The following is a 25,932-nucleotide window of genomic DNA, read 5'->3' as shown; positions in this document are numbered from 1 at the left end:
ATTCTCCACCACGTGACGGACAAGGAAGAAACTACGGAATCTACCGACATGACGACAGACGATATATTCGTAACGACAGACCTGAATTGCATCAGAACTGGCGGGATTCAAACAGGGCAGGGCCTTCTCGTCAGAGTGAATTTGTAAAAGTTAGGTCTCCTAATCCCAATAACGACGCGCGCCAACAAAGAGACAGACAATGACTCGCACAGCAGGCAGCCGCGTGCACCAGCTCGCTCAGAGAAAAATAACATAGACGCTAACCTTGAGAAAAATTCCAGTATTCTTTACCGACGTATACCGCATGATAACTGCATTCAAATCAAACTGTGAGTACTATGAAGAGTAAAGGATTGCACCACATTTCACATGTAAAACCGTTTATTGAAAGATAATCTGATTTTTAACTTAGTTTTGCCACAAAATTTTTCACTTAACATTTCTAGCATGCTTTGTCAGACTTAAGAAACTGTTAACATGCAACAATGTTTGAAGTTAAATATCCAGTCAAGAACCAAGAGAACTTATTTAAACAGAAGTTAGGAATGCATTGTTATAGTGAACAGACGACACAGTGTTGTATTTGTACATTCTTGCTTGTTAGTTGCACGATTACGTAACGACTATCAGGCTTACATACTTAAGACACATACTGGTACTGCTAATGAGATGCTAATGCAACATTTTGGTTTACTTGAAAATACATTCTGGATTTAAAGTACTTTCAGTGAGATACCAGATGACATAGTGGTTAGTTTATGTGACAGCTACACGATTTTATCACGACGCTACTAATGAGTGACAATTTACAATGTTGCTTTCGCAGTGTTTCTGTTTTATATCTGCACAGTTTTCTGTTTTATTCTGGAAAGTAAAACATGTTTTAGTAGTAACGTTTGTGGTATAGCAGCAATGAGACAGCCTTTTTCGTGGCACAACAATACGTTACTGTACAGTACTTTTTTCATCACACCAATAAGCATAATAACTACGATATCTATACGCAAACATTTCACTTTTGTTTATCATGAGGTAAGTACATTGACTTCTGCAGAAGTTAGCTTTTGGATGACGATAACTACGAGACTTCCAAAGAGATTATCTTACAGCATGACGTACAGTTTAGCGCTACAGTACACGTATTTGAGTGATTAATCTTATGCTTAAAACATTTATTTTTAAAGTTTTTGAATTACAAAGAAAGTTTTCCGTGATACATTTCATTCCATTGCTGTAATCTGTAACACCTGAGGGTATAATTACATTAATCCTCAGGGGGGTACACGCCTACTTTGTGTACCATGTGTTCGGCAAGCACAAGGAGCCCTAGCTAATGTGGTATTTGCTTACACAACTTTACGCATCGGTACCATATTTCTCCAACACATAATTACACAGCTATCTGATCATTTAACTGAGAGAGACAAACTTTTTTTACTACGGCAGTGACAGATGTTTACGTAATTACACAGTTGAATAACTTCACAGTTACGAAATTGTATTTTGTCTGTACTTTGTGAACTGTTCATATTTTTACGGACCCATTGTGATATTATGAGAGCTTTGAATGATATATTTGGCATGGGATCACGATTTTTAAAGTACGTTTGAGGCAGATGACACTTTTGACATGAGCAGAGAATTTTTTTTAGGTTTTGAAATTATTGGAGGAAGCTACGACGATTTTGAGAGTTGACTGAGGTGTTATGATGTTATTATTACGATGACTATGTGTATTATGCTGTTGTGGTATGTTTATGATCAATAAGCTGATGCTATATGAGTTATTTGATTATGCTACGTATGTTATGATGAAATATTGAAGAATTGTCGACGAATAAGGTAAGGAATAATGATTAGTGGTTAGGGACTCTGGTTTGTGAAAAAAGTTGTTGGAAACCAATAATCGTACTTTAAGAGTTATGAAATGTGTGTAAATGCATGAATGTATTACAATGCCGACGAAAATTTTTTGGACACTGTTATATCAATAGGATTTTGTTTCTACAGATTTGTAACCCAAATTCTCGACCTGTGAAATATTTTTATATGAGACTATCACTGTAGCGGAAACTGCCATCGTAAATATTTCAGCAAGAAAGGTAAGTGACCTTGGCATAATGCGTTTTGGGCGCCCAGCTGAGAGGTAGACATCTGACAAAAGAAAGCCATTAGGTGCAAAAAAAAAAGAGGCCATTATCCTCGCTATTGACATTCCTTTGTAGAAAGCATCGCAAATACGACACGCTCGAACTAAAAAACATATGATTACACTGTGGAGCTCTTAATTTATGATATTTACTAAAATGCCTAATGAAAAGATGAGAAACATTTTACATCCAGTGTCTTTCTAGTTGAGAGATTGCTCACTTTGTTTAATATCTAGTTTCCAGCGGCACTGCAGCATTGTTTAAAATAAAATTTAATAATTGTACTGATGTAGTTATTTTATGTCTACAGATCCAGTCAATAAGAAATTTATGATCTACTTCCAAGAAAACGAGGGCACATAAATAGACATTTCCCTTCACAGGAATTGCATAAATAATTTCTTTACGATTTGGTAACTTATCTGCTAGTGTAAGTTCTCGTGATGCATCACTCTGGTGTTAAGATGTTAGATAGGTATTAGACATGGCCATTTTTAGTGTAATATTTTTTCTGCTTGAACTTTGTCATGTTTTGGCATAAGTTATTTCATTTTCTGCTGCTGTTTGCCAGGCATAGTGCTACTAAATTTCACTTTGTATTACTCTGTTAAGCTAGTTTTACTACTGATTTATTTGTCTTGTTGCTGCACATTGGCTCATATTAGTTGTAATGTTGCTTTACAATTTTCCATTTATTTTTGTCATTGCTGTTTGTGTTAATTGTTTTGTGCTGCTGCATTGCCTCATCCCTTAGTTTAGCATCTGAGCTCAGTAGATTTAAGTTAGATTAAGAGGGGGTAGCATATAAGAGAATGAGTTGCGATGAATTTGAAGAAATGCACTGAGAGGCTATACGAGAAAAGTACAGAAAACAGGTATAGATAGGACTTTTGGAAATAATGAAGAACGAAGGGAGATCTCAGAGATGTAAAGAAAGTTTTGTTTGCAAAATACTGCAGTAAAACAAACCCTGTCCTTTCCTTGTATTATTCCACTATATGTTTGTGTACCCTTGGGTATTTATGTTTTTCCTGTATTTATATGTTTATCTGATAAGACTTATGTTGTAGAATTTTTCTAATTCTAAGCTACATTCACTATGATGAGGAATACTGTTATCCTCAAATATAATTGGCATTAATAATATGTTATTTACTTTGTAAAGATGTTTAGACATTTATCTGTTCTGTTTTGTTGCTCATGTGTGAAGTTGATGTTTCAAAAGTTATTCTGATCTTTTATTTAGGTACTTATAATTCCTGTAACACTGATGTATATGTTATTTCGATTATTTTGTAAAGCCTGTATTACTACAAATGTTATCTGTATTATTATGTTTTTAATGATGTTTTCTGTATCTTTGTAATTGTATTCTTATGTTATAAAATTGTAATTGACACCAGTTCATCATATTATTAACTTGTAAGTTACATTTCACTGCACACGTTTCTGTTGGTCATAGTATATGGACAACATGTGAGAAGTAGGGGCTGTTAGTGTTTGCACGTGTGTTAATAATTCAGCAAGGGACTGGATAACAGCATTGCTGGTTCTAAGGACAATTCCAAAAACTTTGTGAGTGCACAAGTGGTGGTTATGGACTTGCTATATTGTCTGCAAGACTCTTCGATGGTGATTGTGCACCTGCACAGTCGCAGCAGATGGCTGCTGGCCATCTCTACAGGGACTACAGTGGGTCTGCATCTTTGATGGCCCACCAATACCGTAATCTCCACCAGGACTACAGTGGGTCTGCTCTGTGATGACCTACCTACCAATAGTCTTCAACACTTCGAATGACTCTGTTGTGGGTTTGCTCTGTTGTGGCCCATTACATGTCTGCATGTCAAGAGTCAGCACTGTCTTTGCGTTGGAAGGACAACACTACTTCAAGACTGTGTGGAACTCCAATACTTCCGTGTGCATTTTCTTTTACTGCTCAGACTTTGAGAAAAACACTACTATTTTACTGTGATGAACGATTAGGACTGTCTTTATGGACTGCGAGAAAGTTTAGCTTTTGACCAACATTGTATTAATAAGTGTGTGCATTTGATATCTCTCTTACTGTAATTATGAAAAATTTTTTCAAATCTGTATTGGCCAGTGCCCAAAACAATTTGTAACATTTTTTGTGGGGAGCATGGGGCTATGTAAGTAGGCTGTTTAGGTTTTTTATTGGTAACGCCACCTCTGTATGAAAATCACTGGCTGTGCTGTGTGCAGTCTGTGGCTGCTTTGCATTGTTGTAATACTCGCCATTGTAGTGTTAGGCAGCTGGCTGTGAACAGCGCGTAGCGTTGCGCAGTTGGAGGTGAGCCGCCAGCAGTGGTGGATGTGGGGAGAGAGATGGCGGAGTTTTGAAATTTGTCATGAACTGCTATATATATTATGACTATTAAGGTAAATACATTGTTTGTTCTCTATTAAAATCTTTCATTTGCTAACTATGCCTATCAGTAGTTAGTGCCTTCAGTAGTTTGAATCTTTTATTTAGCTGGCAGTAGTGGCGCTAGCTGTATTGCAGTAGTTCAAGTAACCAAGATTTTTGTGAGGTAAGTGATTTGTGAAACGTATAGTTTGATGTTAGTCAGGGCCATTCTGTTGTAGGGAATTTTGAAAGTCAGATTGCGTTGCGCTAAAAATATTGTGTGTCAGTTTAAGCACAGTCATGTATAAATTGTTCTAAAGGGGACGTTTCAGTTTCATATCAGTACACACGCCGCTGCAGAGTGAAAATCACATTTTGGAATTTAAAGTGTGTAATGTTTTCATATAGCGATGCATCGAAATAAAATTAAGCTACATGTTTACAATATACAAAGGAAGTTACATTTTTTTTTTTCGCTCTACAAACATTAAATTTCTTCTGAAGCTGGAGACATAATTCCATTTTAACTAGACGACAGCACTTATGCAATAGATACAGAAACAAACTATTAAGATTCTGAAATGGAGTGGTAAAAATTGACATCTGTTTCTCCACAACACTCAATACATACACACGAGCTTAGCAACTACATTGTAATTTGCCACTGAATTTGTGACTCCGTATTATATTAATTTAGCTTTACCTTTAATAATTTTTTTCTTTTTGTTACATTTAAATCTGTTTTTCCCGTTCCATATGAAAACTATTGCTGACAAGAAAAAGACAACGTATGTTTGTACCAGGACTCAACTTTTAATGGCATGTTTTGTGACAATAATGCGGAAAAATTTCACTGAGGTTTAAAGCAACTCAGGATAATCTGTCCTGTGTGTAGAAATGAAAGTGAAACTGAAAATTAGCATGCCTACAATGAGCATTTCACTGGAAGCCTCCTCGACGATGCACCGCATAAATCCATGTACACATTACGGAAAGGCATAATGACGTGAAGGCTATTACGGCAAGAACCGTGAGACAGTTGGGAAACTGAGGCAAGCCTTATATCATCAAAAAATGTTCATCAGCTGTTGTGATCCCATATCTTGCACAGGTGTTGCACAAAAGTATTGGGACAGCGCGGGAAATGCATGCTTGAACATAAATGTGGATTAATGAAGAGCCGCTCCAGTTGCTTAATTGGAACTTTATTAAGTCCACAATCAACCGATTTCTGCCTATATAGTAGACAATTATCAAGTTAGCTGAAAGTAAATCTGTTCAGAAGCATAACTTTCAGATACACGTGCTAATGGTATGATATAAAGCGCGAAACTGATCGTCTGTGGACGTCATAAATTTCGAATCGAGAAATTGGAGCGGGTTTTGCTTAATTGCGCAAACTTGTGGGATCAGCATCATCCAGATACGGAGAAACTAATAAACGCAGACCCTAGCCCAGCCTACAAATGGCACTGTTGTATCTGACAACGAGCGGGGCTTGTAAAATGCCGTCGGAACGTAGTTGGTGCTCATATTGTGGGTGCTTCCGTAACCAAGGTAGTCGAAGTGTTTCGTGTTTCAAGAGGTGCCGTATCGAAGCTCTATCCCGCACACAGGGAGAGTGGAAGGACATCACCCACTGTGTCACAAAGCTGGGTGATGAGTGATGGCGATAGACGATCACTGAAGAGGACTAGGACGAAAAATATGAGGACAATAGCTGAAATAGTTGCTGAAGAACTGAATATTTCCCTCACCAACTCTGGCAGCACCAAAACATCACAAAGGATACTCAATAAGACGGAAATTACAGGGCGAGCTTGAATTTCTAAACCACACGCATGCGATATGTAACAATAAAGCATGCTGCCGAAGCCATAAAACCTGGAGTACGGAACAAAGGAAGAAACTTATTTGCTGCACGGGGTAGCAGCGCGATCTGAGGCACTTTGTTACGGTTCGCGTGGCTGCCCCCGTCGGAGGTTCGATTACTCCCTGGGGCATGGGTATGTGTGTGTTGTCCTTAGCGTAAGTTAGTTTAAGTTGGATTAAGTAGTGTGTACGCCAAGGGATCGATGACCTCAGCAGTTTGTTCCCATAGGAAGTTACCACAATGTTTTTCAAGAAAGTTTTTTGTCGCGTGAGTTTTGCTTCGAACCATACCAATCTTCTGGCCAAGTTTACGACTGGCAAACGCCGTCACAAGTCTACGATGAAGGCTCCTTGCCGTCAAGGGTGGAACATGGCTGAGATTTGTTGCTGATTTGGGCAGCCTTGTCGTGGTATTACATGGGCCCCTTGGTTACTCTACAAGGCACAATGATTATGTGGCCAGTTTGACTGACGAGGTCCGTCCCATGGCACAATGACTTTTCCCCAACGGTGATGCAGTTTGCCTAGGAGAAAAGGTCCTTGCTCACACAGCTCGCCTCGCCTAGGACTGGTTTCGTGAGCACGAGGAAGCACTGTCACCTGTCCCCTGACCTACACAGTCACCAGATCCCAATATTATAAAGCCTCCGTCGCCAACATTGGAAACACGGCTGCATGATAACTATCCACGTCCATCATCTTTACATGAACTTGCCACTATTTTGCATTAACAATGGTACAATATTCCGTCGAAAACAACACCGAACCTGTGTTTATCCATTCCAGTTCGACTGGAGGATTTGAGTGCCAGCGGGTTTGCTACACCATGTTAGGTCTGGTAGTGTGTTATGCTCATGGTGTTTCCATATTTATGTCCACGCCCTGTATGTAATGTATGATACGGCCTAGGAATCACTCGACGGTAGTTGAAGGCTGTTTCCGAGCGCAGGAAAGGCAGCTCGCGACAGAGATTGATAACGCAGTGACTAGCTGGCTTTCTTTAAGTTCTGGAGCTACAAGATTTCGCACTGTTGTGAATGGAAGAGTTCCGGTGGTAGGGCGCTGGGGCGAACCCGCAGAATCTACCGGGACACTGCAGTCAAAGAACAGCGTCGCGCTATATTTGGCATTACATTGTCCGCTGCTGGAATAAGCCGCCGATTGCATATTACACAGAAGTTGAATGGCAAATCTCATGTTATAGGTGTGGTGTCACCGCCAGACCACACTTGCTAGGTGGTAGCCTTTAAATCGGCCGCGGTCCGTTAGTATACGTCGGACCCGCGTGTCGCCACTGTCAGTGATCGCAGACCGAGCGCCACCACACGGCAGGTCTAGAGAGACGTACTAGCACTCGCCCCAGTTGTACAGCCGACGTAGCTAGCAACAGACACTGACGAAGACTCTCTCATTTGCCGAGAAGATAGTTAGCATAGCCTTCAGCTAAGTCATTGGCTACGACCTAGCACGGCGCCATTATCCTTTGTTATATTGCTATAATACTTCTGTATCATCAAGAGCGATGTTCTACAATTGTGGATTAAAGTTAAGTATTCCAGAAGCTACGTACTTTTCTTTATAGCATTCATTACGTAACCTGTTTCAGACCTCACGCCAGCCTGCGTGAGTTTAAGCGCGTGCCTTTCGGCTACCTCACCTCGTGTCTAGGCTGTCTTGTCTAGACACAACAATAGGTCTTTTCAAACGCTTGAGTACAGCAGTATTTCCTCAGGATATAATTGCTGATTGCGGTGATGAAATCTGTGGCTACTTTGCAAACATTATACACTGATTTGGAACTGAATAATTTTCTGGGACAGTTTCTCATATAGACACAAGTATTCATTGTACAGAATGAGAATGATACGAATTCTTCATTTGTGTGGTCACAGTGTCCACAGATTCTTTGTAACTACTAATGTATTTTAAATCCGTCTGTGCAACTACAACAAAGTATGTGTTCTTATGCTGCACGCGTTTCGTTTTATTGATATAAAACATCATTAGTAGTCTGTAATGAAACATAATTGTCATTGTCTTGTTTTCTATACCTTCGTTACAAAATAAATTGCTTTTAGTTTCGGTAAATTAATTTTCACTCTCATTAGGAATTGTCGTCTGCTTGCACATTTTTGATGTATTCTCCCCTTTGGAATTGCTGTTGTTTCTGCATAATACCGCACTGATTTGCAGCACTACCCATTTCTTGAGGTGAAACACGAGACAATGTAGCACCACTACGGATTTCAACGTAATTCTGCGTAAACGTGTCTCTGCCTTTTTTGTGTGAGTAGCATTTCCATGGGGAGAACATTTCTAGATCAAGTGAAAACCAAAAGTGGTTCTTAAGGTGGCAACATTTCTCACACAAAAACACACAGACACACGTTTACCCAAAGGTACGCAGAGCAAACAATAGTGTTAGTGTGATTCTTGAGTTTCTCCCGGCGTATTTGATAATCAAAATATCCACGGGTGTACTGCCGGTCTACAGTGTCCAACGGGCACAATATTTCGGCGATCATACATGTCGCCATCATCAGGTGAACTGACGGACTGAGCTCCTGTGGAGCTCAGTCCGTCAGTTCACCTGATGATGGCGACATGCATGATCGCCGAAATATTGTGCCCGTTGGACACTGTAGACCGGCAGTACACCCGTGGATATTTTAATAGTGTTAGTGCATTGATACATGTTTTACATCAAGAAATGTGTAGTGCTGCTAAGCAACGCAGGATTAAGCAAAACCCATAGACGTTACTAACGAGAGAATATCTCAGAAATGTGCAGGCGTTCGACACTTAATGACGTGAGCGAAAATCGGACATAAATTTACCGTAAATAAAATCAACATCCCTTGTAATGAACTACTTTTAGGTCTGGAAACCTAATCAGATTGTACATATGTTCCATTACACACCACTGATGTTATTTTGAATGAAGAAAACGAAACGCCCTTTCTTGTATTTACACGATGAATTTAAAGAACCTTCAGCAAACATGACATCAGGTGTCTATTCTGGAAACGACTCGTCAACTGTTCAAAATCTTTCGCAAACCAACGACGGCCTCACAATACATTGCTTTTGTTCCGAAGAATGAGACACAATTTTAAAATAATAGTAGCCTCAATAAATTTTGTACTAGGAACAAAAGCAGCATGCACAATCAACAATTTAGCTTTATTCTTGCACTGAAAGGAAGGAAGTAGCAAAAAAAAAAAACAAAAAAACTTTTTACCTCGTGCCTTGTAAACTGAAAGTTTTGAATAGAAAATGGAATGACGTCTGTCTGATAGATTCTTCTACTAGCTACAAGAAAATTCTGAATAGATAGTATGTATGAGTTGTAGATTATGATTTTAAAAAAGAGAATAAAATGGAGCTAGATAAATGTTGGAGCTGTAGCCACTTGTAATCCTACCGATACAATTGACATCATAGCAAGTTGGCGAGAGTTTATCCACGGAGTATGAAAAAGTGAAGCTTAACCCAAAGAAGCCGTGGAGAGCAGCCAGGCCGGAGAGGTCCTTCGTCTCCATCACACGATGTACGCGCCTCCTCTGTTCAAATGGCTCTGATCGCTATGGGTCTCAGCATCTGAGGTCATCAGTCCCTATAACTTAGAACTACTTAAACTTAATTAACCTAAGGACATCACACACATCCATGCCCGAGGCAGGATTCGAACCTGCGACCGTAGCGGTCGCGCGGTTCCAGACTGAAGCGCCTAGAACCGCTCGGCCACAACGGCCGGCAGCCTCCTCTGTTGATGGCTCGGGAACATGACGACGTCGCTCAGGTCGCCATGCTAGAGGGTCGATTCAGATCTACAGCGAGCTGGTTTTGTATGACATGTTGCTGAAATCGGCCAACTGAGTGATCCACTTACTGAACAAGCGGGTCCACTGCCTTCCAACGACGAAGTGGTCGAACACGCTGCATTAGCGAGTACATCCTGCGGCACAGGATGAAGTTCTTGGGAAACGGATGATTTAAAGTAATCAACAGAAAGAAGAATACACTTAACCACAGGACAGAGGTGCTTGAAGTGGAGTCTAAGGAGTGTTGGGAAGAGCGAGTGAAGTAACAACCACAAGCAGTATATTTTCTGCATGATGCACGTGTGTTTCAACGCCACATTTTTGAATCAGTGATGGTTGATCGCGATCGCAGCTATACGCTTATTTAATAGTCTTTAATAGGCCTAAGTAACTGAGAGCAGAAATCAGTCCACGAGTTCCAAGGGGCTCGCTATTTCCCCACGTGTTCTTGTTTCCGCTTCTGGCAATCCTTCGCAACTACCCAAGGAATTTGTGGGCAACCATGGCCGAAGTTCTACAGCTGAGTTCCGTAATAGTGCAGTTGCAGCATCCTGCAAATGTGGCGTTCTGCCAGCAGTGGGCGACTGGACTGCTGCACGGTGCAGCACAAAGCAGCATTTCCAAAGCTGTCTACGCGACGGGAGCCTAGATCCCGTCATAGCACACCCGGCCCCTAGCTCAGCCCATTGCACTATTCCTTCAGGGTTGTACATTTGACCTACACAGTCTCCGCGGCAGGCATCTATCGAATGTACGTTAAGCTACTCCTGCATCACCTAACTGCATCAACAACTCAGAGAACCCGCTGTTGTATGGGCCATCAGCTAGCCTGATGATTCTGGGCTTCCGAGTTCGATCCGCCGAGCAGAGACTGCCTAGTGAGTGCCGTTGTCTGACACTCCAGCCTGACTCGAGAATGTCCTGGGTTCGACGTGGGGCCTGTTTGCTTTGTGCCAGCGGGCACGGGTTTGAGGGCGATGTACGGCCAGCCACCTAGCCTCGTTGTGGTGCGACAGCTGACGCAAGATGGGGTCAGTAAGGGCGCGACGCAGCCAGCTGCAATTGCGCGGCCGCAGCATTCCGCTGGGTACATTACTCGCTGCTGCTAGATTTAGTTGCTGAAATCTACGTACGGTAGGGGAGGCAACAAGTGGAGAAGAATATCTCTGCTGGATAGGCCCTCCTGACTTCACGTTTGGTCTGATACTGGAGAACCCATTCGATACCACTACGCACACGCAACTCTGTAGGCAGAGAAGTGCCCGAAGTGGAACAAATGAGACCTAACCAGGTGAAGTTTTGTGTAGTACAGCGCAATCGATTGTGCGAGTCGGAAGCTTTGATCGCAACATGGCAACGACCACTTCACCTTGCACCTAATCCGATTAGGCTACATCATGGTATCTCATTGGTATCTACTGTCGACTATGTCTGCGGAATTTGGGTGAATGGTACTATCTTTTTCAAAACCTCTGCGGACATGAGCGAAGGAACTTGCCCCCCTTCTTGCAGCGGTGTACCGTAGGTCTCTAGAAGAGCGTAGCGTTCCAAAGGATTGGAAAAGGGCACAGGTCATCCCCGTTTTCAAGAAGGGACGTCGAGCACATGTGCAGAACTATGGACCTATATCTCTAACGTCGATCAGTTGCAGAATTTTGGAACACGTATTGTGTTCGAGTATAATGACTTTTCTGGAGACTAGAAATCTACTCTGTAGGAATCAGCATGGGTTTCGAAAAAGACGGTCATGTGAAACCCAGCTCGCGCTATTCGTCCACGAGACTCAGAGGGCCATAGACACGGGTTCACAGGTAGATGCCGTGTTTCTTGACTTCCGCAAGGCGTTCGATACAGTTCCCCACAGTCGTTTAATGAACAAAGTAAGAGCATATGGACTATCAGACCAATTGTGTGATTGGATTGAGGAGTTCCTAGATAACAGGACGCAGCATGTCATTCTCAATGGAGAGAAGTCTTCCGAAGTAAGAGTGATTTCAGGTGTGCCGCAGGGGAGTGTCATAGGACCGTTGCTATTCACAGTATACATAAATGACCTTGTGGATGACATCGGAAGTTCACTGAGGCTTTTTGCAGATGATGCTGTGGTGTATCGAGAGGTTGTAACAATGGAAAATTGTACTGAAATGCAGGAGGATCTGCAGCGAATTGGCGCATGGTGCAGGGAATGGCAATTGAATCTCAATGTAGACAAGTGTAATGTGCTGCGAATACACAGAAAGATAGATCCTTTATAATTTAGCTACAAAATAGCAGGTCATCAACTGGAAGCAGTTAATACCATAAATTACCTGGGAGTACGCATTAGGAGTGATTTAAAATGGAATGATCATATAATGTTGATCGTCGGTAAAGCAGATGCCAGACTGAGATTCATTGGAAGAGTCCTAAGGAAATGCAATCCGAAAACAAAGGAAGTAGGTTACAGTACGCTTGTTCGCCCACTGCTTGAATACTGCTCAGCAGTGTGGGATCCGTACCAGATAGGGTTGATAGAAGATATAGAGAAGATCCAACGGAGAGCAGCGCGCTTCGTTACAGGATCATTTAGTAATCGCGAAAGCGTTACGGAGATGATAGATAAACTCCAGTGGAAGACTCTGCAGGAGAGACGCTCAGTAGCTCGGTACGGGCTTTTGTGAAAGTTTCGAGAACATACCTTCACCGAAGAGTCAAGCAGTATATTGCTGCCTCCTACGTATATCTCGCGAAGAGACCATGAGGATAAAATAAGAGAGATTAGAGCCCACACAGAGGCATACCGACAATCCTTCTTTCCACGAACAATACGAGACTGGAATAGAAGGGAGAGCCGATAGAGGTACTCAAGGTACCCTCCGCCACACACCGTCAGGCGGCTTGCGGAGTATGGATGTAGATGTAGATGTAGATGTAGATATCGCTGTAGAACCTTTTTTTTCCGAGGAAGAAACTAAAAGGGCAGAGCAAAGTCTTGTTACTTAATATAAGAGCAACAGGGATATCTCTCAGCAGTACCTATATGACAATTGTAATTCGCACTTTACGTCTCCTTATACCTACAAGATCCAAAACGCTATAGATGGATTATCGATGGACAAATAATTGAACAAGTAAGAGAGTTTAAATATTATGGTGCAATTTTAAATTTCACAAGTCAGATGATGTAGAGTTAAATCTGGTCAGATTCAGACATTTTTGTCAAACTGTACTACTTTCATTAAAGCGTAACGTGCGGAAAGAAACATTAATTAAATTCTTACAAATTACCTTTGCTCCTGTATGGTGGTGAATGTTGGACCCTAACATTCGATAAACTACGACGAATAGAATCATCAGAGATGAAGTTCCTCCGCTTTGTAACGAGATATTCATTGTCCGACCATAAAAGAAATACCAGTATTAGATAAGATCTAAATGTTGAATCAGTTACAAATATAACTGAAAAATACTGACTGGGTGGAAAGACCAAGTGCAACGTATGTCTAATTATAGAATAACTAAAGCTACAACACAATACAACTCGACTTGCAAGAAGAACTCTCGACATCCCTTAAAGAGGTGGACTGAACTATTTTGAAGTGATCCTATCACAAGTGTATTTCAGACACAATAGGGAAATACTAAACAGGTAGATGCACATACTGTATGTCGCGGAACTTCGAACCAATGTTATATTTATTTGATTTTGTATTTGACCTTGAACTGTATTGTGTGTATGTACGCAAAACATATGAAAGGGCAGCACCAGAGTACACATATTTAAGAACTGACCTATAAGTACATTCGAATAGAAGGATGTTTTAGAGATATTTATGTCCACTGTGAATTCTAGGTAATGTAGCTCTCAGCATCATTTACAGGATTATCTTGGAACTGTGTTTTGATGTTTTATTTCTACTGCTGATACTTTCAACCCATTCGATATTACAGACCTTGGGTTTACTGGAAGCATTGAGCCTAAAGTTTCTATTGGACAGAGGTGTTCACGTCGGCAAGGGTCACATCTTCTAGCTGCATCAGACACCGCAGCGATGCTCCACCATACTGAAGCACAGTAGTGCTCCGAAATACCCTAGTGCTCCGAAATACTCAAGCTCGTGCACCAACATTTTGTTACTACAGCGACTTGTTCGAAGCTAGTTATGTACTTAATGAATGATTGGTGTTAAATTAACTCGTAAGAAATAGAAGTGTGAATGACGAAGGAACAGAGTTTCTTAATCATCATTGTCTTTCTGATCTACGTACTAGCATCATCTTCGTTTTTATCTTCACATGTTCTAGAAAACGTTCTCCATCTGCTTCTAGTACATGTCAGATTACAGCTCACTTATCAGCTGCCATACTTACTATAGAAAGACAGAGTAACCTTCAGTCATTTAGGAGAGAAATTTGATTTATTCTGTTAATAGATATATTTATCACCAATTTAAATGTAACAACGACCTAATTTTGTAATGTTTTAGCAATTCATGTAACTCATCAAGTAATAGTGAGCATATTACAGATAGTTACCCAGAAGGCCCAGTCGGTAATTTAGGTGAATGACGATGACATCCAGGTCCACAAAGTAATGCGGCCTCGCGTTGCCAGATCCAGATGTGAAACATCCTCCGTGGATCCAAACCATAACATTTTTCAGTGTTCCATTACGCGACGGGGTCTGTAGTAACACACAGCACAATCACAATGTGATTTACAAATTTACAAACAAAAATGTACAATCTTTTTTAACTCTGTGGCTGTTTACATCCTACTCCAAAACATTAAAAGCACGTTCATTCAAATATTAATCTATGCCGTTTTCTACAATACAATACGTACCCCAGGACCAAAAACGCTGAGATACAAGCAGTCCTCGCTACCGGACACTTTCCCGTTGCTATACTGCGGACAACTGTTGCCTTTCTTCAGGACGTCTTTCACGCCAGTCCACGCTGACTTCTGTACTGGCGGCTGGAGAAAGACAGCTTCTATTTGTATGATACTTAATATTTCTTAAGGTTACTCTATACAAGAGCTTTAGAGCGATTTGACCGGAATGTAAATACAAAATAACAGCAAAATTGCAAATAAACTCTCATTCAGAGTAGAAAGGAAGTTCTTCCAAGATGTGAGATACTGTAGGTGTGCGGTCAATGAGACAAACAACAACAGGATATTTTATTTGAGAGCAGTTACAACCACATACACGGATTGCAACATATCCTCATTCCAATTGCCAGTATTAGCCATAGGTGAACATCATCACATCTATTTAAGTTTTCCTAAATATACTGAAGTACTATCCCGTATTTAATTTTCTACATAACTCTTCATAGACACGTAGTTGCTTAGCAAACTGTTTTCACTATTCTATGAAACAAATGAACTTATGAATGTAAAAATTAATTTCCGGAAGAAGGGAACCATGTGACCATTACTGATGTATCTTGCTTTATTAACAAAAGCATTATATTGTAGTTCTTTATTGCTTACATGAAATTTCTTTCGCTTTCAGCGGATCTGGAGGTTATCACACATGGCCAGAATTTGTATGTGTAACCAGTATGTTGTGCTGCAGTACGTCGAATGTGAACATAATTGTTTTCGAATTATGTTACGTTTGCTACAAGGACCGCTTCCCCCATCTTCCTCCGAGCCTTTGGTTTTAAATCCTCACAACACAAGCTCTTGAGGTATCAGCTTCAAATCTCGAAAGTTAAAAAAATTTGAACGATGAAGTTTCACGTGACTTGGTTTTGTGAACAGAAATACACGGTAATAAGCCTTAGCAAAACTACATAGCTACCTATCCACACTTCGTAAATGTTAATTTAAGACCAGAAGTAAGTCAACAGCTCATTGAAAGTTTTGTTCTTGTTTTTAAGTATAAAATTCATGGTCATACAGAATACTTTAGTACATTACTAACACTATAACTTTCATACATACTACCTTTAGCTGAAACAAAGAGAATCTGTATTTACTAATATTCCACATCATTTTAATGTAAGAACCGAAATAAGGCAGCATTTCGTTTGAGGTATTGTTGTTGTTTTTAAATTTAAAGTTCATGGTCGTAAAAGCAGATGCTATTCTCTGTAAATACTATGAACCCGTTTTATTTTATTCCTAGGCATTCATGTTAATGTCAGTCTTTATTGAAATATTTGCTCATAAGTTGACTGTATTGTATGGTAATATACGAAGATGAAGTTTATTCTTGAAGTAGTTAATTTATTTTATTTTTTACTTTCCTGTTAACACCATTTCTGATTAAAATATTTCCACATATGTTGGCGTCAATATACGCAAATAAAACAAATAATATATCTCAGTAAATTAGGCTTATGTCATATTTTTGTGTCCAGATCTTTCTAACAAATAACAATTATATAGCACACGCTTTATGCTGGCAAAGTTTCGTTATCACAACGAATATGCTTACATAGCGTGTAAAAATGAGTGATGTGATACAACTGGCAGTCACAATGGAAGCAGACAGATGGATACTAACAATGAAAGCCACCCATACTGTTATAGTAAGTACGAAACAAAATTTTGGACTCAAATGGACAGGTAAAGAATACTCATGGGATGTTCCATCTTCTTGTAACAGAACCAGCAGCCAGCATTATGCAGGAAATAGCTATGTAACTTCTCGAAAACCATCTGAAGATGAGCCTGAAAAGATTCGAAAACTGGTTCAAGAAATAACTATTTGAAGAAAGTTACTGCCATTTTATGTATTTACGTAAGACATACCAGCCATGGAGAGTTTCAACAAAGAAATTTTGTGTCGAAACCTGGCACAAAATCCAAAGAGATTCTGGTTGTATCTAATGTATGCTAGCGGCTACATACAATCAATACCTCCTTCACGCGAAGGAAATGAAAATAATGTCGACGACAGTGCTACGAAAGCAGGGTTACTAAACACAGCCATACTAAATTGATTCACCTAAGAATACGAAGTAAATATTCCAGAATTTGAATCAAGAACAGCTTCGAACATGAGTCACTTAGGAGTAGATATCCTCGGAGTAGTGAAGCAACTTAAAACACTTAATAACAGCAAATCTTTCGGTCCAGACTGTATGCCAAGTACGTACCTTTGGGAGTATGCTGATGCAATAGCTCCATACTTAACTATCATAAGCAACCGCTCGCTCGACGAAAGATCCCTACCACAGACCGGAGCGCCGGCCGGTGTGGCCGAGCCTTTCTAGACGCTACAGTCTGGAACCGCGCGACCGCTACGGTCGCAGGTTCGAATCCTGCCTCGGGCATGGATGTGTGTGAAGTCCTTTAGGTTAGTTAGGTTTAAGTAGTTCGAAGTTCTAGGGGACTGATGACCTCAGATGTTAAGTCCCATATTGCTCAGAGCCATTTTTGAACCAAAGACCGGAAAGCTGCACAGGTCACACCAGTGTTCAAGAAAGGTAGTAGGAGTAATCTATTAAATTACAGGCCCGTGTCATTATCGTCGATGTACAACAGAATTGTTGCACATATATTGTGATCGAACATTATGAATTACCACAAAGATCCCCGAATAGGGGCCTCCCGGCCAACGATGCCATACACTCATTTCCATTTTGCCTCGAAGAGAATAGTCTATTGGCACACACTCAACACGGATTTAGGAAACATTGTTCTTGTGAAACACATGTAGCTCTTTACACACACGAAGCATTCAGTGCTATTGACAATAGATTTCAAATTGATTCCATTTTTATAGATTTCCAGAAGGCTTTTGACACTGTACAGCACAAGCGGCTTGTAGTGAAATTGTGTCCTTATGGAATATCGTCTCAGTTATGTGACTGGTTTCGTGATTCCCTGTCAGAGAGGTCACTGTTTGTAGTAGAAGTGATTTTTGGAGCTCCCCAAGGCAGTGTTACAGGCTCTCTGCTGTTACTTACCTACATAAACGATTTAGGAGACCATCTGAGCAGCTGTTGTAGGTTGTTTGCAGATGATTAGCGTACAGTAAAGTCATCAGGAGATCAAACAAAATTGCGAAACGATTTAGAAAAGATATCTGTACGGTTCAAAAATTGGCAGTTGACCCTAAACAACGAAAAGTGTGAGGTCAAACACATGAGTAGTAAAAGGAATCCGTTAAATTTGGATTACACGATAAATCAGTCAAATGTAAGGGCCGTAAATTCATCTAATTACGTAGGAATTACAAGTACGAAAAACTGAAATTGCAAATAACACATAGAAAATGTTGTGGAGAAGGCAAACCAAAGACTGTGTTTTATTGGCAGGACACTTAGAAAATGTAACAGATCTACAAAGAGACAGATTACGCTACGCTTGTCCATCATCGTTTAGAGTACTGCTGCGCGGTGTGAGATCCTTACCAGATAGAATTAACAGAATACATCGAGAAAGGTCAAAGAGGGGCAGCACTTTTTGTATTATTGCGAAATAGGGGAGAGAGTGTCACTGGCAGGAAACAGGGTTTGAGGTGGACATCATTAAAACAAATTCTCTCACGAAATTTCAATGATCAAATTTCTCCTCGGAATGCGAAAATATTTTGTTGATGCTCTGGTGAGCAAGATGTATAAGACAGGCAAAATACACTCAGACTTCAAGAAGAATATAATAATTCCAATCCTATAGAAAGCAAGTGTTGACAGGTGTGAATGTTACCGAACTGTCAGCTTAATAAGTCACGGCTGCAAAATACTAACACGAATTCTTTCCAGACGAGTGAAAAAACTGGTAGAAGCCGACCTCGAGGAAGATCAGTTTGGATTCCGTAGAAATGATAGCACTGACCCTACGGCTTCTCTTAGAAGATAGATTAAGGACAGGCAAACCTACGTTACTAGCATTTACAGACTTAGAGAAAGCTTTTGTCAATGTTGACTGGAATACTGTCTATCAAATTCTGAAGGTGGCAATGGTCAAATACAGGCAGCGAAATGCTATTTACAATTTGTACAGAAACCAGATTGCATTCATAAAAATAGAGGGGAATGAAAGGGAAGCAGTGGTTGGGAAGGGAGTGATACAAGATTGCAACCTATCCCAATGTTATTCAAATTGTATATTGACCAAGCAGTCAAGGAAACAAAAGAAAAATTTGGAGGAGTAATTAAAATCCATGAAGAAGAAATAAAATCTTTGAGGTTTGCTGATGACATTGTAAGTCTGTCAGAGACAGCAAAGGACCTGGAAGAGCAGTTTAACTGAATGGAGACAGACTTGAAAGCAGGATATAAGGTGAACATCAACAAAAGCAAAACCAGGATAATGGAATGTACTAGAATTAAATCGGGTGATGCTGAGGAAATTAGATTAGGAAATTGGACACTTAAAGTAGTAAATGTGTTTTGCTATTTGTGGAGAAAAATAACGGATGATGGTTGTAGTAGAAAGGACATAAAATGTAGACTGGCAATGGCCAGGAAAGCGTTTTTGAAGAAGACAAGTTTGTTTACATCGAGTATAGATTTAAGTATCAGGAAGTCTTTTCTGAAAGTGAATGTATGGAGTGTGGCCATGTATGGAAGTGAAACATGGACGAAAAACAGCTTAGACAAGAAGAGAATACAAGTATTCGAAATGTGGTACTACAGAAGAATGCTGAATATTAGATGGGTAGATCACATAACTAATGAGGAGGAAGTGAATAGAATTGGGGAGAAGAGGAATCTGTGGCACAACTTGACTAGAAGGAGGGATTGGTTGTTAGGACATATTCTAAGGCATCAAAGGATCACCAATTCAGTATTGGAGGGCAGCGTGGAGGGTAAAAACCATAGAGGGAGGCCAAGAGATGAGTACACTAGGTAGATTCAGAAGTATGTAGGTAGCAGTCGGTACTTGGAGATGAAGAAGCTTGCACACGATAAAGTAGCATGGAGAGCTGCATCAAACCAGTCTCTGGAGTGAAGACCACAACAACAACAATCATCATGACAGATGATTCCTGAGCCACACTAACAACAATTCACAACATGTTATGTATGCCACTGTGTGGAAGCTCGCGGAAGCGGAATTATGCAGTGGTCAGTAGGGAGCCAAAGTGTGAATCGGACATTCAAAAAAGGTACGCTTCTCCTTGAAAATGTCATCCTCAGAAGGGGACGAAATTTCGGGTCTTAAGGTTAAATCCATTCGACAACGGCATAATAGCTCGGAACATTTAATTAATCGTGATATTTCCGGCCGTCAAAGTTTATATTTTACATTGCGTGAAATAACCACAGATGTCAATGTTGGATGTACGACGGACGTATCAGTTAGGACAGTGGGACGAAATTTTGTGTTAATGGTCTAGAGTAGTAGACGACCGACGCAAGTGCTTTTGCTGAGAGCGCGACTCCGCGAGCAGCGTCTCTTCTGGCTCATGACCTTGTCGGCTGATCCCTAGAGACCGGAAAACCGTGGCCGGATCCCACGAGTCCCGATTTCAGTAGGTAAAAGCTAATGATAGGGTTCGAGTGTGGCACACACTACGCGAAACCATGGAACCAGTTTGTCAACAAGACACTGTGCATGTTTGTGGTGGCTCCAGAATGATGTGAGCTGTGTTTACATGAAATGGACTGGGCCCTCTGGTGTAATCGAACAGATCATTGACCGGAAACATTTTTATTCGGCTACTTGGAGAGTATTGGCAGCCATTTGTGTATTATGTTCCCAATCGACGAGGAATTCTTATGGATGATATTGGCCCATGTCACCGGGCCACAATTGTCCGCAATTGGTCTGAGGAGCAAAAAAGTTTGTCACTCATCGAACATTTATGGTATGTAACAGAGAGGTTAGCTCGTGCATACAATCTTGCACCCGCAACACTTTCGCAATTATCAACGGATAAAGAGGCAGCATGGCTCAATATTTCTGCAGGGGACTTCCAACGACTTCCTGAGTGCATACCACGTCGAGGTGTTGCACACCACTGGGCAAAAGGAGGTCCTACTCGATATTAGGAGGTATTACAAGACTTTTTTCAGCTCAGTGTGTAAGTAAGCTGTTTTGGTTTTTATATTGGTAACGCCACGTAGCGCTCTGTATGAAAATCACTGGCTGTGCTGTGTGCAGTCTGTGGCTGGTTCGCATTGTTGTTAGCTATTGTAGTGTTGGGCAGTTGGCTGTTACCAGCGCGTAGCGTTGCGCAGTTGGAGGTGAGCCGCCAGCAGTGGTAGATGTGGGGAGAGAAATGGCGGAATTTTGAGAGCGGATGATCTGGACGTGTGTCTATCAGAAACAGTACATTTGTAAGAATGGATGTCGTGAACTGCTATATATATATTATGACTTTTGAACACTTTTAAGGTAAATACATTGTTTGTTCTATATCAAAATCTTTCATTTCCTAACTGTGCCTATCAGTAGTTAGTGCCTTGAGTAGTTGAATCTTTTATTTAGCTATCAGTATTGGCGCTCGCTGTATTGCAGTAGTTTGGGTAACGAAGATTTTTGTGAGGTAAGCGATTTGTGAAACGTATAGGTTAATTTAGTCGGGACCATTCTCTTGTAGGGATTATTGGAAGTCAGAATGCGTTGCGCTAAAAAATATTGTGTGTCAGTTTAGTGTTGACCAGAATAGGTAAGGAGCGAAATGTCTGAGTACGTTCAGTTTTGCTCAGCTGTCTGAAAAGCAAATAATGTAAGAGGTTTATCAGCACAGTAATTCATTAATTTTTCTAAGGGGACGTTTCATATGTCGACCCTTAGCCGAGGATACCTCACTGGAATCTTCTGATTTTATCTTGTAGTTTGTGAATTAGTGCAGACTTTGTTTATTGCTAGCGCGTAATTGTAGAGAGAATTTCCTTTCTAGTTGTAGTTTTTCATTCTTGTACAGTAAAACAGTTGTGGAATGCATGTAGATTTGCACCAATTATTTCGCAGCTGCGCTTGCAATTAACGAGATATTATTTTCAATGCTATGTTAATGTGTTTTCTTATTTTGCTCTTCAAATTGTGCTTTTCCGTGTTGTCGTGTGAAATATTGTGACACTAATGGCGTGTGAAAAATGTAATACTAGGCTCCAAAGTAAACTGAGAAATGACACTGAAGACGAAAGCAGTGTGTTAGCGCCGACGAGTAATGAATTATCTAATGTACAAAGTAGTAATTTGGTAATTGTGCATAGGGAAATGGAGCGGGCTGCAAATACAGGGCTATTACAAATGATTGAAGCGATTTCATAAATTCACTGTAGCTCCATTCATTGACATATGGTCACGACACACTACAGATACGTAGAAAAACTCATAAAGTTTTGTTCGGCTGAAGCCGCACTTCAGGTTTCTGTCGCCAGAGCGCTCGAGAGCGCAGTGAGACAAAATGGCGACAATAGCCGAGAAAGCGTATGTCGTGCTTGAAATGCACTCACATCAGTCAGTCATAACAGTGCAACGACACTTCAGGACGAAGTTCAACAAAGATCCACCAACTGCTAACTCCAATCGGCGATGGTATGCGCAGTTTAAAGCTTCTGGATGCCTCTGTAAGGGGAAATCAACGGGTCGGCCTCCAGTGAGCGAAGAAACGGTTGAACGCGTGCGGGCAAGTTTCACGCGTAGCCCGCGGAAGTCGACGAATAAAGCAAGCAGGGAGCTAAACGTCCCACAGCCGACGGTTTGGAAAATCTTACGGAAAAGGCTAAAGCAGAAGCGTTACCGTTTACAATTGCTACAAGCCCTGACACCCGATGACAAAGTCAAACGCTTTGAATTTTCGGCGCGGTTGCAACAGCTCATGGAAGAGGATGCGTTCAGTGCGAAACTTGTTTTCAGTGATGAAGCAACATTTTTTCTTAATGGTGAAGTGAACAGACACAATGTGCGAATCTGGGCGGTAGAGAATCCTCACGCATTCGTGCAGCAAATTCACAATTCACCAAAAGTTAACGTGTTTTGTGCAATCTCACGGTTTAAAGTTTACGGCCCCTTTTTCTTCTGCGAAAAAAACGTTACAGGACACGTGCATCTGGACATGCTGGAAAATTGGCTCATGCCACAACTGGCGACCGACAGCGCCGACTTCATCTTTCAACAGGATGGTGCTCCACCGCACTTCCATCATGATGTTCGGCATTTCTTAAACAGGAGATTGGAAAACCGATGGATCTGTCGTGGTGGAGATCATGATCAGCAATTCATGTCATGGCCTCCACGCTCTTCCGACTTAATCCCATGCGATTTCTTTCTGTGGGGTTATGTGAAAGATTCAGTGTTTAAACCTCCTCTACCAAGAAACGTGCCAGAACTGCGAGCTCGCATCAACGATGGTTTCGAACTCATTGATGGGGACATGCGGCGCTGAGTGTGGGAGGAACTTGATTATCTGCTTGATGTCTGCTGAATCACTAAAGGGGCACACATCGAACATTCGTGAATGCCTAAAAAAACTTTTTGAGTTTTTGTGTGTGTGTGTGCAAAGCATTGTGAAAATATATCAAATAATAAAGTTATTGTAGAGCTGTGAAATCGCTTCAATCATTTGTAATAACCCTGTAATGGTGTAGGCAGTGAAACAATTAGTGAACAGGGAAGCATTATCGATCGATCGGTCGGCAACAGCTCGAATCAGGAATCCGAAATGACAGGACACAATCTTTTAAATACTGTAGATTCAGGTTTTGCGTCCTCACCGTTTTCTCAAATAAGTCAAGACACATTTTCTGCTTGTCAAAATGTGAATATTGCCGGTGCAAATGCACTGCCGAAAAGCATAGAGGAACAGATTCCAGACACTAATACATTATTATTGCAATTGATGCAACAAATGAAATAAAATCAGAGTCAAACACAGCAACAGTTAGACACAATGGAACAAAATCAGAGACAAACACAGCAAAAGCTTCAAAAGTTAGACACAATGGAACAAAATCAGAGACAAACACAGCAAAAGCTTCAAAAGTCAGACACCGCACTTGAACAAACACGTGAAGATTTAACAACTGAGTTACATAAAATCGAATCGAAATGTCAAAAAGTCTGTAATGACGTTAAAACACAAATTTGTGAGCATTTCCAACCTATTTTTTCGCGTCATGAAAATGCATTACAGAATCACGAAGCAGCCATAAAAGAACTGCAAACTATTGTTCATGAAAATCATGAGACCCTGCAAGCTAAAATTGACTCAGTTGCATCTACCGATCCGGTTACGCAACTTGCAAAAATTCAGGAAAACTTAAAGGACACTGTAGATACTCTGAAAATTGGTTCAGAAAGACACATGGAGGAAATTAGTTCATTATCAGAGAAAGTAGTCGAACTTTCTAATCAGCTAAATAATTTATCTACGAAGGTAGATGATAATCTGAATGATGCAAGACCGGTAGTCTTTAATGACACAGAAGAGTACGAACAAATTAGGAAATTCAAACAAAATCCGAATCAAATTAATACGCAACACCAAAGAGAAATCCGGGAAGTACAAGATCAGTTGGCACAAGTAATACAAGAATTATATATTTCAGAGGACACTCGCGCTCCAACACGGGAAGAGGGACTTAGAAATACGGAAAAGCCACAAAATAATAACATAGGGCATTTCGGAAATTATGAAAGAAATTGGCAAGGTACACCGAATTTTAAGATGGAACCGCCGACACGACGTAACAATGACCGATATGCGACTCGCCGACGCGATGATTTTGACTATAAGCTGTTCATTACTACACGTAAATTCAAAACATTTAAGAATTCTGGTAACGACATTCATTCACAAGCGTGGCTTCATCAATTCTCTCATTGTTTTCCTCCCAACTGGTCATTAGAGCATAGATTAGAATTTAAGTGTGGCTACTTAGAGAATGAACCAGCTGTAAGAATGCGATCGGTCATTCACGATTGCTACAGTGAAGGAGAATTTTACCATGCCTTCCTCTCAGCATATTGGTCACAAGCCGCACAATACCGAGTAAAACATAGCATCATAATGATGAAACATTTCGAACAATCTGAATTTTCCAGTCTTGTGAAATATTTTGAAGACATGTTGCACAAGAATCAGTACCTATCAAACGCTTACAGCCCCTCAGAACTCATCCGCATTTGCTTAATCAAATTGCCTGAACATTTATGACATATTACACTCCTGGAAATTGAAATAAGAACACCGTGAATGCATTGTCCCAGGAAGGGGAAACTTTATTGACGCATTCCTGGGGTCAGATACATCACATGATCACACTGACAGAACCACAGGCACATAGACACAGGCAACAGAGCATGCACAATGTCGGCACTAGTACAGTGTATATCCACCTTTCGCAGCAATGCAGGCTGCTATTCTCCCATGGAGACGATCGTAGAGATGCTGGATGTAGTCCTGTGGAACGGCTTGCCATGCCATTTCCACCTGGCGCCTCAGTTCGACCAGCGTTCGTGCTGTACAAGCAATGATCACACGCACGGCACAGCGGACACACCAGGAACCGCGGTGTTGGCCGTCGAATGGCGCTAGCTGCGCAGCATTTGTGCACCGCCGTCAGTGTCAGCCAGTTTGCCGTGGCATCGCAGTCTTTAACACTGGTAGCATACCGCGACAACATGGACGTGAACCGTATGTGCAGTTGACGGACTTTGAGCGAGGGCATATAGTGGGCATGCGGGAGGCCGGGTGGACGTACAGCCGAATTGCTCAACACGTGGGGCGTGAGGTCTCCACAGTACATCGATGTTGTCGCCAGTGGTCGGCGGAAGGTGCACGTGCCCGTCGACCTGGGACCGGACCGCAGTGACG

General features: G+C 41.1%; 1 protein-coding gene across 1 annotated transcript in view; it reads right to left on the bottom strand.

Annotated features, from left to right (window-relative positions):
* LOC126234593 (esterase FE4-like) overlaps positions 1-25,932 on the bottom strand; it is an 84,861-nt gene that overhangs the window by 46,540 nt on the left and 12,389 nt on the right. The window contains exons 3-4 of the mRNA XM_049943308.1: positions 15,042-15,173; positions 14,733-14,880 (exon numbers count right to left, since the gene is read on the bottom strand). Of these exons, the coding sequence (XP_049799265.1) occupies positions 14,733-14,880; positions 15,042-15,173 (280 nt within the window). The remainder of the gene's footprint in view (positions 1-14,732; positions 14,881-15,041; positions 15,174-25,932) is intronic.

Source organism: Schistocerca nitens, chromosome 2, assembly GCF_023898315.1.
Source record: "Schistocerca nitens isolate TAMUIC-IGC-003100 chromosome 2, iqSchNite1.1, whole genome shotgun sequence".
NCBI classification, from domain to species: domain Eukaryota; kingdom Metazoa; phylum Arthropoda; class Insecta; order Orthoptera; family Acrididae; genus Schistocerca; species Schistocerca nitens.
Note: the sequence above shows the minus strand (reverse complement) of the source record. Positions and strands in the feature narration are given on the sequence as shown.